This window comes from Pollachius pollachius (assembly GCF_949987615.1).
Source record: "Pollachius pollachius genome assembly, chromosome: 3".
NCBI lineage: Eukaryota > Metazoa > Chordata > Actinopteri > Gadiformes > Gadidae > Pollachius > Pollachius pollachius.
In genome coordinates, this window is record NC_136936.1 from 16,249,542 (window position 1) to 16,264,380 (window position 14,839).

Here is a 14,839-nt window from a genome sequence, read left to right on the forward strand (position 1 = left end):
TCTTCCGTCCTCTGGTGTTTTGTCTCTAGCCGCATGTCTTTCCACCGATAGGATCTGTGGCTTCTCAGTCAATAAGAGTCTAAATTATGAATTAATGACCTAAACAGTCCAGCAGGACATGGCAGCCACGCGCTGTGGTGTGTGTTCTCCCTCTCTCTCCCCCTCTACCTCTCCCTCTCCCCCTCTCTCTACCTCTCTCTCTCCCCCTCTCTCTACCTCTCCCCCTCCACCCCCCCTCTCTCCCCCTCTACCTCTCCCTCTACCTCTCCCTCTCCCCCTCTCCCTCTCCCCCTCTCTCTACCTCTCCCTCTCCCCCTCTCCCTCTCCCCCTCTCTCTACCTCTACCACTCCCTCTCCCCCTCTCTCTACCTCTCCCTCTCTCTACCTCTACCGCTCCCTCTCCCCCTCTCTCTACCTCTACCACTCCCTCTCCCCCTCTCTCTACCTCTCCCTCTCTCTACCTCTCCCTCTCCCCCTCTCTCTCTACCTCTCCCTCTCCCACTCTCTCTCCCTCTCCCTCTCTCCCTCTCCTCCTCTCTCTACCTCTCCCTCTCCCCCTCTCTCTACCTCTCCCTCTCCCCCTCCCTCTCCTCCTCTCTCCCCCTCTCTCTCCCTCTCCCTCTCTAACTCTTCCTCTCCCCCTCTCTCCACCTCTCCCTACCTCTCCCTCTCCCCCTCTCTCTCCCTCTCCTCCTCTCTCTACCTCTCCCTCTCCCCCTCTCTCTCCCTCTCTCTACCGCTCTGTTGCTTGCCACTACATTTCAATCCAAGCCCTTGTTAATACTCTTTTGCTTAAGATGTCCAGAGTAGAATGACTCCATGATGAAGTAACAGCACAGTTTCCTGCATATCATAGAGCTGCCACTGATTTTATACATTTATCCCTTGAAAGATGCAATGATGAAAACACATCGGTCTGGAAGAACATCATACAGCGCCATATACAAGTGTGTAAGTGGTGTTTGTGTGCGCATGTGTGTGTGTGTGTGTGTGTGTGTGTGTGTGTGTGTGTGTGTGTGTGTGTGTGTGTGATTGGAGTGTTAGCAGACATTCAGTGCCTGGGCAGCATCAGAGAATGTCGTTAAGAATGAAGCTTTCACAGGCTGAGTGCTGATGTCGTTATGATCACTGCTGTGTGTGTGTGTGTGTGTGTGTGTGTGTGTGTGTGTGTGTGTGTGTGTGTGTGAGTGGCTACATTCTCAACTGCTTTCCATTTGGTTCCATGCAACACGTGTCGTGTAGGATTTCACATACAGTATGCTAAGGCTGATAGGTAAAAAAAAAAGCTGGCTCCCCATTGCGTTCCATCTCTAAAGTTCACTCTGGGTTTTATGGTGATTAAACTACTAATTCACTACGCATTTACCATTGAGCGTGGTCGGCTCTCCATCAAAGTCAACATATGCAAACATCAATACAATTTAGTTAATACGCGACTTTGAGACTTAACATGCACAGTTTAGTAAGGTGCAATAAAGCAACAGTCTATATACTTTGTCAGAGTGCCTTAATACGCTGTGTGCGTGTGTGTGTACTTGTGCATGTGCATGTGTGTTTGAAAGGGCGTGTGTGTGTGTTAAGAGCAGGAAAGTGCAGTGGTCTCAGTTTTCCCGCACGGCTGGTCAGCAGCTCTTTTATGAACAACTCAGTAATTAGACAAACACAAACTAATTACTTAATTGGAGCAGGGGCCTTTGAAATGAAAATTGATGCAGTCAGAATCCAGGAAAAGGTCCCGGCCATGCGCACACTCGCACACGCGCACGCGCACACACACACACACACACACAATTCATAGACAAAGCAAACACAGAATTTCAAGCACATACACACACACCTGACCTATAGCACTGTTGACATGTAGTCATCAACCTATCTCATAGCATGTCAGAAAGTGATTTTACAGTGTTTTGTTAAGAATAAGCAGAGAGAGAGAAAGAGAGTGAGCAAGCAAGAGAGAGAGCCGAGAGAGAGAGAGCCGAGAGAAAGAGAGAGCCGAGGGAGAGAGAGAGCCGAGGGAGAGAGAGCCGAGAGAAAGAGAGAGAGCAGAGAGAGAGAGAGCTGAGGGGGAGAGAGAGAGAGAGAGAGAGAAAGAACCGAGAGAGAGAGAGCGAGCCGAGAGAGAGCGAGAGCGAGATAGCGAGAGAGAGACTTGATTGTCTAAAGCAAAAAGGTCAATTTGAATCTATGTGCATGTATCTTTGTGTGTTCGCGTGTGTGTGCGTGGGCCTGCTAGTATGTCTTAGTAGTAATTAATTGGGCAAATGCTTCCACCCCTGCTCTCCTGACCTCGGTCATAGTGTAGTAATTGGAATACAGTGTAATATATTAACCTTCTTCTGCACCACTCCACTCCGCCTCGATGATAGCCACCATTAGCATCAACATAGACCACTGAATTTCACCAGCACCAACAGCCCCCACCCCCACCACACTAAACACATACTAAAGGTCTGTTAAAGGCATTACGGTTTCATTTGAGTTGTGTCAAAAGTATTTTGCTCACCCAAACCATATAATGCCGATGTTAGGGGAGCGCCATCGCTCAATGTGCTTTTTTTTGTGTCACAAAAATCTGTGTGTGTGTGCAGGTTATGGAGGACCATGTGGTGACCCTTGCACTCCATGTGTCACTGACAGTCACCCTATACCATCCTGGGTAGCCTTAACCTCCAGCACCACAACCCCCCCCCCCAGTACCCCCAATGCCCTCCTCCTCTGTGACCAGCGGGCCTGACTTGATGAGGTGTGAATGAGCCCACACACAGGCACACAGGTACACACACACACACACACACTTCACCTTTTATTGACAACCCCACTCCAAACCAATACATCCTACAAATAACCCAAATGAAACCAGAATTACAAATACCAAACAAAATACCAGAATCCTATCCTACTCTGAAAAAGTATTAGATATCAAAGAATGTGCAGTGGATGTGTATCTGTAGGCGCGGCAGTGACGATGCAGTCAAAATATCATTAGCAGGGAGCCATTTGACCCTGGTGTTGTCTGATGACAAACCTGCGGCCACATGGCTGCAGCCACCCAGGCAGCCGACTCTCTGACCTGCCCCGGCATTCTGTGGGTGTGTCTCCTCGGGACAGTCTGACCACCCACTCAGGCCCCATGGAGGGGACTACGGACATGCAGATTGTGTCTAGACATACGCTCGGCTGTGTGTGTGTGCGTGTGTGTGTGTGCATGTGTGTGTGTGCGTGTCTGGGCATGTGTTCCCACTGGTGTTTTTAATCTAGCTTTAATGTCTTGCTAAAAGGGTTGCGCTGAATGACGTATTTAAAGCAAAAGGGGTGGCATTTGCATTTTACTTTACTTATTAATACTTTCTTTGGTTCATTGTGAAAATAATGAAACATTGCATGGCTTCATGATGTATGACCTAACTGTATAATAAACACATGACTGTGAAATTAAATAAAAGAGAAAAGGCAAACGATTCTCTCCTTGGTTTGAAAAAGCAACAGTTGTTATCAAATAGTAAGTAGGTCATGTTTTTAAAATCTAAGTGAACCACCTGTTTTAGCCTGAATTCAAACAGTATGTGATACAAAAAATAAAAGCATTTTGAGTGTTTTAATGAGCCATGTCGTTTGATGAAATGCGTAACACACACCGTGGCGTTTAAATTTCGGGGAAGCATAACCCTCTCTTGGGGTTTATGGCATTAACATCAACCGCTGTCCCGACTGAGCACCATACATTCCACAGTGCTCGCGGCCGGCGCCCCCTGGTGGGAACGCCGTAGAGTACACCGGCGGGCACGGCGACATCTCAAAGAGAACGCCTACCCTGGTTTCGAAGCAGACCACAGATCGGTTGGTTGAGACTGACAAAACATGCTTTCTCAAAATGAAGCTCTTATTTTAGTCACAGCGATGAATGACGTATAACCAGGTACTTTTTTTTTTGGAGGCGATTTGGGGTTCACTGGCCCATAAATATTCACCAATCACCAAATGCAGAATTGACTATGCAACGGTATTTTCCCGAACCCAGTTAGTGCCCGCCTTCACCTCCACCGCTAGAGGCTATATCCGATGAATGTAAAGTCGGCGGGACCATAGATCGGCCCGGCGACCGCGCCCCCACAGGACTGCAGAATGCACAGGGCTGCACTGGCAGCAGGTTAATTGATAAGGGTGGACCTGGGAAACGATTACCGATCGCTGGGAGTACGAGCGCGCTGTCAATCATCCGCCCACTTGACCCCCGGCGACGTGCACGCACGTCTCTGTAATCCAGCCCATCGAAAAAGAAGTTATCTTTTATTTATCTATTAGTATTTTCTTTGCTCCGCTGCCATGAAAGCGAACAAATCGTTTGCGTGTAAACGAGAGCGTGTTCTCTACTAACGTTTCCGGGTCTCCCCCCCCCCCCCCGGTGCAGTGACAGCTCCGCCGGGGGCCCCATGGGCCCCGCGTCAGCATCCCATTACTCCGGGACAACACTGGGGGTCGCAGGTCAGGCTGGTGGTGGCGGGGGAGCCGGGGAAGGGACCCGCCCCCCGCTCCGTGGCAGGGGGGGGCGGGACGCTGACGACTGGGACATGAGGTCACCTAATCACCATGGCGAGCGGTGGAGGGCGGGGGGGGGGAGGGGGAATCAACTTTAAATTTGCGGGGATGAAAAATCAATAAAGTGGTAATTGCTTGGCTTATCACTGTGCAATGAAACAAATTGGGGAGGGGGAGGTCGGGCGGGGGGAGCGTTTTCTTGGCCCGACGGAGCGGCGAGCGCTAGCACAGCGCGACAAGACTCTGGGCTTCAGTGGGCCAGGGCGAGAGAGAGAGAGAGAGAGAGAGAGAGAGAGAGAGAGAGAGAGAGAGAGAGAGAGAGAGAGAGAGAGAGAGGTCTCCTAGTGATAATTAAATCTTCTCACCCTGATTTTCTGCCAGATTTATTTCCCCAGGGCCAATAACTCTGATTCAGTGCTTACAAGCCAGGCATAACTAATCATTTCAACGTGGAAGGAACCACAAACCTGAATGAACAGAGAGGAAAAAATAAGACTACAAAAAGGAGGGGGGGCGGGGTGCCGACGAAGACTCAGTGGCACAATTCATCTGTAAATCAATCATTATTTAGGCAAGGAGGCAAAATTAAGAGACGTGGAGTGAACTATAATTCTTTAGAGCCGTTTAAAAGAGACAAGGAAAAAGTGGCAAAGTTAATCCCTTCCCCTCTTTCTCCCCTATATTCTGTACTCTGCTCTCTCTCTCTCTCTCTCTCTCTCTCTCTCAACCATCTGTACTACTGACTTCTTTCTCTCTCGCCCCCTCTCTCTCCCTCCCTAAACATTCTGTACCGCCAGGATTCTCGTCTTTCTACCTTTCTCTCCTTGAGTTCTGGGAACAAATAAACCCCATAAAGCCAATTGAGCGGCGGCTCGATATCGCTGTGATGGCTACAGGCGGGATTGTGTTGAACATAATAACACAACAAATAAAACCCATCTATCCCCGGGTAACGACGGGACGGGGCCCACTCCCGTCAATCAATAACCCAATCCATACAAACCACATTTTCTTACATCAAAATCACTGGGACGGATATACCATCACAATCGCACGCACGTACGCGTACACGCACACACACACGCATGCACACACACATCACACATACACAGCCGTCTGAAAGGCGATACACAGCTGCATAAGGGGAAAATTCACAGCGCAAAAATAACAATTGAACAAAGTTAAAACAATACCAAACGTCTGTAACACTTTATAAACCAAACAAAATACAGCATCAGATACGGTCACACACCCGTCTCATCCATGCACACATCCAGGTCTACAGCCTAATGGCGTGTGTGACGCCTTCTGCAGCCACACACACACACATGGAGAGAACAGGCACACAGATCCTGGCTCATGTTTACCAGCCGCTGAATCTCCCTGCCTGTCCTTCACGTGCTCGCCAGCCCTCGGCAACACATACACACACACACACACACACACACACACACACACACACACACACACACAGGCAACCAACACCAATGACGGCGACACAAGGTAGCAAGGCACGCCAAAACACCCATGGCACCCGGTAATTAAAACATTTAAAGCAGACCCCCCCTCCGTGCTCCCGGGGTGTGTGATACGGAGGTCACGCGCCTGTAGATTCTAATTTGAGCGTCATCTGTATTCATGACAGGCACGTGCTAAATATTTAACAGCAGTCCGGCAGGAGTTTGTATTGTTAGGCTTTTCCAGGTCAAATAATTTGATTTCAAGGCAGATTACATTAGGCGTCAAATGTCCAAGCCTGGCGCTCTCACTTGCCTCTCATTTCCTGCCTTTTATTAAGGCTGAGAGAGGCCAGGGGAAGCGAAAGGGATATGACTTTAGATTGTGAAGGAGAGCTTGTTATCCCTGTGTGAGAGTTATTATTTCCAGTGACATAAAAAAATGATCGGATCATTTGTATAATGGGATAGTACGCCCACGCGGGTATTGCACTAAATACAATATTCTTTATGTCTGTATTTATTTATTTTTTTACACACGCATTTCAACAATGAACATACCAATTAAATAATATTGCGGACAGACAAATTATTAAGCGGTGCGCGCAATCCTCTTTTACAAGAGATGCATTAATTCAAACAAAACCATAGTGCAGGCATATGGAGGCCTAATGATGTTCTATGTATTTCAATTTGTTCCCTTGCTTAAGGTCTCCTGTTGGCTGACGTATTTTTCCGTCTGGTGTTTTGCCTGTTCTTATTTTTTTTCTCCCGTCGCCGTTTCTTGTGGTTGTTGTTGTACAAGCAAGGCCAAAAAAACCCAAGCGGCGGGCATTTCCCCCGCTGTTTGGGTGCAGCAGCGCCGGTGATTGACAACAGAGCTAGTTAAATGGTGATGAGGCGTTAATGGCTGCCAGGTCGGGGAGAAGAGGGGTGGGGGTAGGAGGGCGGTGTGTTGGAGGGGAGGAGGAGGTGCAGAGCAAGGCATCCGTGACTGAGTGGTTAATGGCCACATAATTTCAGGACACGGACCCGGACGGAGACACACACGCAAGCACACACACACACACACACACACACGTAAGCACGCAGGTAGACACACACACAAGCACACAGGTAGACACACACACACGCACAGACCCACAGACCCACACACACACACACACACAAACACACACACACACACACACACACACACACACACACACACAGACCCACCCACCTCCTGACCTGTCCTACACACAGCGTAATTAGGGAAACAGTTCTCCTCGTTTTGCTGCCAAAAGAGCAAACGGTAGGTATATATATTCCCCTAATGATATGGGTTAAAGAGCTATTATACGTCTCATTAAAATATATGATCTCCCAATCTGGCCGTGGTTTGAGGTGATGGGACAGCGCGCAGTGGGGTTAAGGCGCCAGCTGTCGCTGTTGGGTGATGCCGTCCAATCCAGATCAACATCACACCTGCGCCTCCTGCGATTGGCTGGTGTAGGATGGGCATGTTCTACTGTAAGCATTGACTGCAAAGGATTCCTGCCGTCTGGTGAATACTGCATGTGTGTATGAACGACACACATTTTTGTCTTTTGCAGTGTTCTCCGCAGAGGGAGCCAGTTAGAGCATGTGTATATCATCACCTGAAGACGCCTGTTTGTTCTAACCGGTAATGAGTTTCCATGTGAATGCACATTCCCACCGAAACACATCCCAACCCTCTCACAGTTGAACCTAAAGAAAAACATGGGTCTTCTTTGGATTAATTGATTCACAGTCATTTATGTAGTAAAAATACCAAATAAATGTCCTGCATATAGATTTAGAATTGCAAATATTAGGTTGCTCTTCTCAGTTTTGTTGCTATTCATCGTTTTATGTTTCTAATTGCCATTTTAGAGAAACAAAATCTAAATCTGAAAGAATAATAGAACAGAACCCATATTTTCGGCAGTAGTTCCTAACAACCTCATGCCTGTTATCTTTACCTCCCTGTGGGGAAACAGCAGAATGAAAGAGCTCACTCATCCCTCTAGCACCGCTTTCTCTGAAAATGTTGATGCATTTTTTGCATCAACATTTGCATTTGTGCAGGCATAAACATGCATGCATGCATGACACACCTGTACACTACAGAGCTTCTTTCTGTGTGACATATGCCGCCTAAAAAAGGTGTGGCACCTTCTATAAAATAAGACAGAAAAAAAGTAACGTAGTAGGTAGGATGCTTTATTTGTATAATAGTTATCCTACATTTATGGTTGAATACACCATAAATGAGGTGGATCCATTTTTTTAAACCAACTGATTAAAAAATACACAAAAAGAGAAAAAACATACCGCCACTGGCAATCAGTCATCTCATTAACACTGAACACAATGCGCTTGGCTCCTGGGCTAGCGAACGGCAGCCACTGTAATAGCATGAACAGCGCCATACGGCTAACACAGCATTTCATATCCCTATTCCTCGCCGTTTCAACCCTGAGCATCATCTGGCTGTCCTTAACCAGGGAGCCAAACCTTCCTTTCAAGTGGAGAATACTATGTTAACTGATGACCACAGGGCCAGTTATTGATCTCTTTCCCTCTCACTTTCCCTCTATCCCTTCTTCCGCCCCTCTCTCTCTTCTCCCCTCTCGCTCTCTCCCTTTCCCCCCCACTCTCTCTCTCCTCCCCGCATCACTCTCTCTCTCTCCCTCCCTTTATCTTTCTTTTTCTCTCCCCTCTCCCTCAATCTCCCTCTTCTCTCTCCCCCTCTTTACACAGCCATGAAGTGTGCTTCCGAGGCTAGCTACCACAATAGCTTGTACATCCGATCATCCACATGAATCAGATGTGTGGTTTTGATTAGGGCCAGGCTAGCATAAACGTGTTGCCAATCCAGGATGTGAATCTATTTATGAGACAGGAAGTGTAGGTGGCAATGATCTCTTTCCCATTCCTTTATTTATTTCCTTGTGGCTCGTTTCAACAATTTCAGCGGTTCATGTGTAAACTTTGTAGTAGCTGTGACCTGTTGGGAACCCCTGCAGCGCAATAGGGAGACCCTGGATGTCAATGGTTATAGGGCAACTGCCCACCTCCTCCATTTGATGCACAGTCGGAAAAAAGGGCAGAAGAAGGTGCACTATATATGTGTGTTTGTTTTTTCTTGTGCATTAAATACAGAAGTGTCCCTACACTTGTGTGTTTATGTGTGGGAGTGCACAGATGTCTTGGGGTCTGTCATAATTAAAATTATCTAATTTCCAAGCTAAGGGTTTATCATCGAGACCGCTTTTCTGATCCCCACTTCTGTTAGAATCAGGCTCTTCAGCACCGTAGGACTGCAACAATAACCACCACAACCTAAGCCCCCACATCCCATCTCCTGCACTCGCTCCAAGGCAGCGATTCTGCGACATCGATACCAGTGTGCTACACAGGCGAACACAGGGCCAAAGACGGCACAAAAGCAGCCGCTAGCAGCTCAACCGAGGATGAGGTCGCTTTGAGAGGAGAGGAGAAGGAGGAGGAGGAGTTGATTGAAAAAGAAAAAAAAAAGTGGTTTGATTCTCAGGGTGAGCTGTGCTTTAGTAAAGCAACTCGACTTGTGCGCTTTGCTCTTTAGTCTCAGGCAAGGCACTTATGCTTCACTCTGGTAGGGCTCTCACACACAGAGGCTGGAGGAGAACAAACCATGAGTGAGAAAGAAAGAGTGGTAGAAAGAAATTGCTAAAGAGTGAAGGAGAGAGAGAGAGAGAGAGAGAGAGAGAGAGAGAGAACAGGGCACAATAAACAGAGAGGAGGTGAAGAAAGACAACTCCACAGCGAAAGTGGAAGCGAAGACACGGGAGGAGAAATGACAAAGCAGAAAGACAACAAAATAACTGAAAATTGAATTCAATGAAAATGGCAGACACTGTAAAAAATAACAACAACACAGGACCAGGCGTTGAAAGAAAAAAAGAGCTAGGAGGAATGAATTTCCTCCAGAAGCTGAGGACCAAAGTAAGTTAGCAGAGCTAATTAGTTTGTGATGGCTGGACTTTCATTTGGCGGAAAGGTCAGCGAACTTTAAAGGTCACACAGCCATGCCTGTTACACCCCAACACCTGAATTACACAAGGGAGCGACACAGCTACAGAGGAAGGATGGATGGAGGGACCGATAGATATGGATAAATACAAAGATCTAATGAGGGACACATAGATAAACTGCCAGGTGGAGAGGGAATGGGTGAGATGAAGAGCAGGAGAGAAGGAGCAAGAAGGTCCTCAAGCAGTATTTATATACATTACAAAACACAAACTCGGCAGGCATATACATTTCCTCGGGCGCACACACCTAGACACTCCATTCTAAACACACACTTGACAATTTTATATTAGATTTTCTCATTTCGTGCAGAGGTCAGCCGTGGGGTCGAGGTCATTATTCCATCTAAGAGCTTTTATTACTGCCAGCGTATCCACCACAAATTACTCTCGACATTCATTTAAATGTTGATGCGTGCCAAGCGGGGGCGGCGTGTACACAGGGAGATACGCGTGCTCGCGTAGCGGAGGATTTTGAAATACTGCCTGCACTGGGTGGAACATTAACACCTACTCCCCGTCTAGTGTATCTCTATGCAGATATTACCTGTCACGCTCATAATTTGATACCAATGTCAGCATCTTTATGATAACAGGTGCGGACAGGCGTTAGAAAATTGTGAGGGAAAAAAGGAAAATGGTGGTTTGGAATTGACTGGCTATTGCGTGCCAATGTGGATTTCTACTAGCGCTTGCGCGCAGTCATTGCTGATGATGAAAACATGCATTCTGTGTGGCTGGGTCAATTGTTTCAAAGGGGCTTTTGACTTTCTTCTTTTATTAATTCTCTCTCATAATTGCTCAGCTTCATAAAGTGAAGGATTTTTGATCAACCATGTGCACTGAATTTTCCTTTCCCAGACATCAGTACAACATAACCTACATACCGTGTTTTAGCATCAAATGTTTTATTTGTCCTTTTCTATATAATGTGACGATTTCAGTTGGTATGATGAACCAAAGGTTTTATGTAAATGCAAACAGACAAAGCACGCACACACACAAACACAAGCGCGCAAACACACATGCACGCACACTCACCGTCTTCCTTTTTCTTGCGGGCTTCCTCTTCTCTCTTGGCCACCTTGGCCTTCAGTACCTCGTCTGTTTTAGCTGGAGAGAGAGAGACAGAGAGAGAGACAGAGAGAGAGACAGAGAGAGGGAAAGACATAAGAACTCAGCAAGGATTCATCATGCCGGGCCCCACCACCACAGACATTAAAACAGCACTGTCTTCACCAGCAAAAATGTATTGTTCTGTCAAGTGTGTCGATCTATTTAACCCACTCACTGATCACATAATGTCATAGTTAAATTATGTTATTCATTTGAATTGTACTTCAACCGTAATGTAATTTTGCCCAGCTGAATCTATTTAAAACAAATTTCAAAAGTAGTTAAAAATTTTCAAGAGAAGGAAATGCCTTTAAAACAGTAGTATGAGTGAGGTTTACGTCTACAATCTCTTGTCGAGACCACGCAGAGCCGTACCACTTTGTATAAGATATATCGGCCCCCGTCTCTCATCAGCATACACAAAGTGATCCCTAGATCGGCACGACAAGCCCTCCTCTCGCACGCACACACGGCTGTGACTCATCTCTTTTCAACCATTTACCTGCCGCTACAAAAGACAACCCCCCCCCCCCCCCCCCACATCTGTGTAGAGTTCCCAGAGAGTCGCTTATCATCTCTGCCTAATGAAAAGCTTAAGAGCAGGTGAAGCGGTCGAGGTAAACACTAATCGTTTACGTGTTTTAAGAATCTCTTGTGTCAGCTACCCTGCTTTCATACCCCCCCCCCCACACCCATCTCCCCCCTAGCATCTCGGGTCCTACAGCATTACCAGCACACGCAGGCACACACACACACACACACACACACACACACACACACACGCACGCATGCACACACACACACGCACGCACGCATGCGCGATCGAGCGTCAAATCCCAAATAATCAGGATGTTAAGCCACATTAAAAAATATAATGCGGTGGATGGCAGGACTATCAATACCGGCTCTAAATTAATTACATTTCTGCTACGCAGCATCATTTATTTTGTGGCGTTAGCGGCCTCGGCGGAACCATTGGGCTTTATTGCTATCGCGCCGGCTGATGAGTGAGCTATGTAAAATTGAGTCTCCAATATCATTACACTTAATGAGTTTAAACTTTCAGGGGGGAAAAAAATGGAGAGAGGGGGCTGAGAGAAATAGAGAGCGAGAGTTGCAAACACAAACAGTAGGAAAGGGAACAGGGGATATGAGAGAGCGAGAGAGAAAGTAAGCGAGAGATAAAGTGAGTGAGAGAGAAGTGAGAGATCGACAGAGAGCGTAGCGTAGAAATGAGCGAGAGGGGGAGAGAGTAAGAGATTCAGAGTAGAGGAGGAGGGAGGGGGGGTGAGGGAGAAGCGGGTGAGGGAGAAAGTGACAGACAATAGAAAAGGGGGGGTGGAGAGAGAGCGAGAGAGAAAGAGAAAGAAAGAGAGAAAGGGAGAGAGTGAAAGCATCACATTGTTTGCGGGATGTTAATACAATAAGGGTGTGGGTGTAGGTGTTTGCGAGCGTGTGCTGAATGTTTGTGTTAGGGCACCACTGTGGGTGTTTGAATGTGGTTTCAGCGCAACCGCCCGGGATCCGCTGTGCAGACGAGGATGTGTCTGTGTGTGTGTATGTGTTTGTGTGTGTGTTTGTGTGTGTGAGCGTGCAAGCGTGCGTACATGTGTGGGTGTGTGTGTGTGTGTGTGTGTGTGAGTCCATGTGTGAATAGCCCTAGAACACATGTACATTTCCTTTGCTTTCTTACATATGTTTGTGTCTAACGCGTCCTTGCTTGGGTGTGTGTGTGTGTGCTTATTTGTGTGTGTGCGTGTGTTTGTGTGAATCTCAAAAGGCCATAGGTGGTAATAGTCTCGCTGACTGCGCTACTGTTTTTGTTCAGTAATTGCCGTAGACAAAGAGCCCGTCACACCGCTGTTACGCCTGGTTAAGCCTGAAGGTTCAGCATCTTTAGCAACAATAACGCTACATGGATGACTTCACCCCACCCGCCACCTCCCAGGCCCACAGAGGAGCACCGGGCCTGTGTGTGCGTGTGCGTGCGTGCGTGCGTGCGTGCGTGTGTGTGTCCGTGCGTGCGTGTGTGTGAGAGAGAGAGAGAGAGAGAGAGAGAGAGAGGAAAAACATGTGTGCATTTGTGTAATTAAACATTTGATGCAATAATGTACTTATTTATCAGCCGGCTAGGTAATTTGAATGTGTTCCTGTGTGTGTGTGTGTGTGTGTGCATGTGTGTGTTATTTGTCTGTTTGTGTATGAGTGTGCTGACTGCATGTTTGCCATTGTGTGTGTTGTGTTTGTTTGTGAGTGAATGTTTTAACTGTTTTTCATATGGCTTAAAGGGGAAGAGGAGAAAGCAGGGAGATGTCAGACATACCAGAGCGATGAAGGGGAAGGAAAGAGAAAATATAGATGCAAGAAGAGAGAAACAACACAGAAGTACAGCAGTGTATACATTGTTCGCACACACACAGACACACACACAAACACACACGATTTGTTGTTGCATGATTATCCTCCACTTCTATGCCTCCATGCACCTCCCCTCCTCCCTCCCTCCCTCCCTCCCTCCCTCCCTTTCCTCCACACAAACAGGTTCTCTTATCCTCCTGCTTGGTTTTTCTTGTCTGTTCAATCCCCCTCACTCAAACACACACACACACACTCACACACACACACACACACACACACAACAAATCTCGGTGTATTCTCGTCTTCCTCAGCCTCCCGTCTCCCTCCACTACGAGGTGCCCGGGGGCGATAGCAGCAAATCAAACTGTTTATCCATCTCTCATCAGCGGTGTGCCTGGCGGGGCTCCGGCCCCCTCACAGCACAATGGGAGCAGCCTGATCGCCCGGGCAAGGGACGCGCTTTAATTACATCAATGGGAAAAGGGCTCTTGCTCTGGTGGAGGAGGAGGCAAAGAAGTAAGTAAATGAGTAAGTAAGTAAAAGTAAATAAGTGAGTGAGTCAATAAATAAAGGGTTGAAGCAAAGCAAATGCCGTACGAAAACGGGGATACGAGGACGTCGTGACCATTGTGCGACCGTGACACATTTTTCTATATTATCACTTATTTTTCGCTCGACGAACGGACACGAAGACAATCCCTGCACACTCTGATATTCTCTAATCCAAGGCAAATAGATGTGTATCCATTGCATTCTTTGTCAACTGCCGACATCCGCTTTCCGACCCCGGAACCTTTCATCCTCGATAGAACATGCGTCTATCGAGTCAAACCCCCTAACGGCTCGGCAACTAGGCCGCTGCACGCCACTCTGGACGCGGCGGTGCGCTGGGCTCTCTGGCGGCACGGCGTTATTACGTTATTACAGGGATACATCTCGGCTGCGTTAGCGGGCCGCGTACAGTGCGGGACGACTGCGTGATGGACTTTTATTAAAGTGGGTACTAAACAGGCCAGAGTCGCGGAGCAAGGCAGGCATTTCACTTCATTTAGCCTGCGTTCGGCGGCGGGGCTCACGGTGATGGTGATGGCCGGGCTGTTGATGGGCGGGGGGGAGGGGTGGATCACATTGTGATTATGAGTGTAATTGCAGCTCGAGGGGCCCAGGGGCCATGTAGCACTGATGGCACCAGACAATGTTTCATACACAGTTACAGAGAGAGAGGGTTAGTGCAAGGGGGGGGGGGGGGGGATGAAAAAGTGAGAGACAAGGCAGTGGGAGTGAGCCGGGGCG

At 47.7% G+C, this 14,839-nt stretch overlaps 1 protein-coding gene across 2 annotated transcripts in view; it reads right to left on the reverse strand.

Moving 5' to 3' along the window:
- rsrc1 (arginine/serine-rich coiled-coil 1) overlaps window positions 1-14,839 on the reverse strand; it is a 106,046-nt gene that overhangs the window by 12,105 nt on the left and 79,102 nt on the right. For both annotated transcript variants that reach the window (XM_079733898.1, XM_079733897.1), the window contains one exon: window positions 11,114-11,185. In XM_079733898.1, coding sequence (XP_079590024.1) covers window positions 11,114-11,185 — 72 coding nt within the window. The remainder of the gene's footprint in view (window positions 1-11,113; window positions 11,186-14,839) is intronic.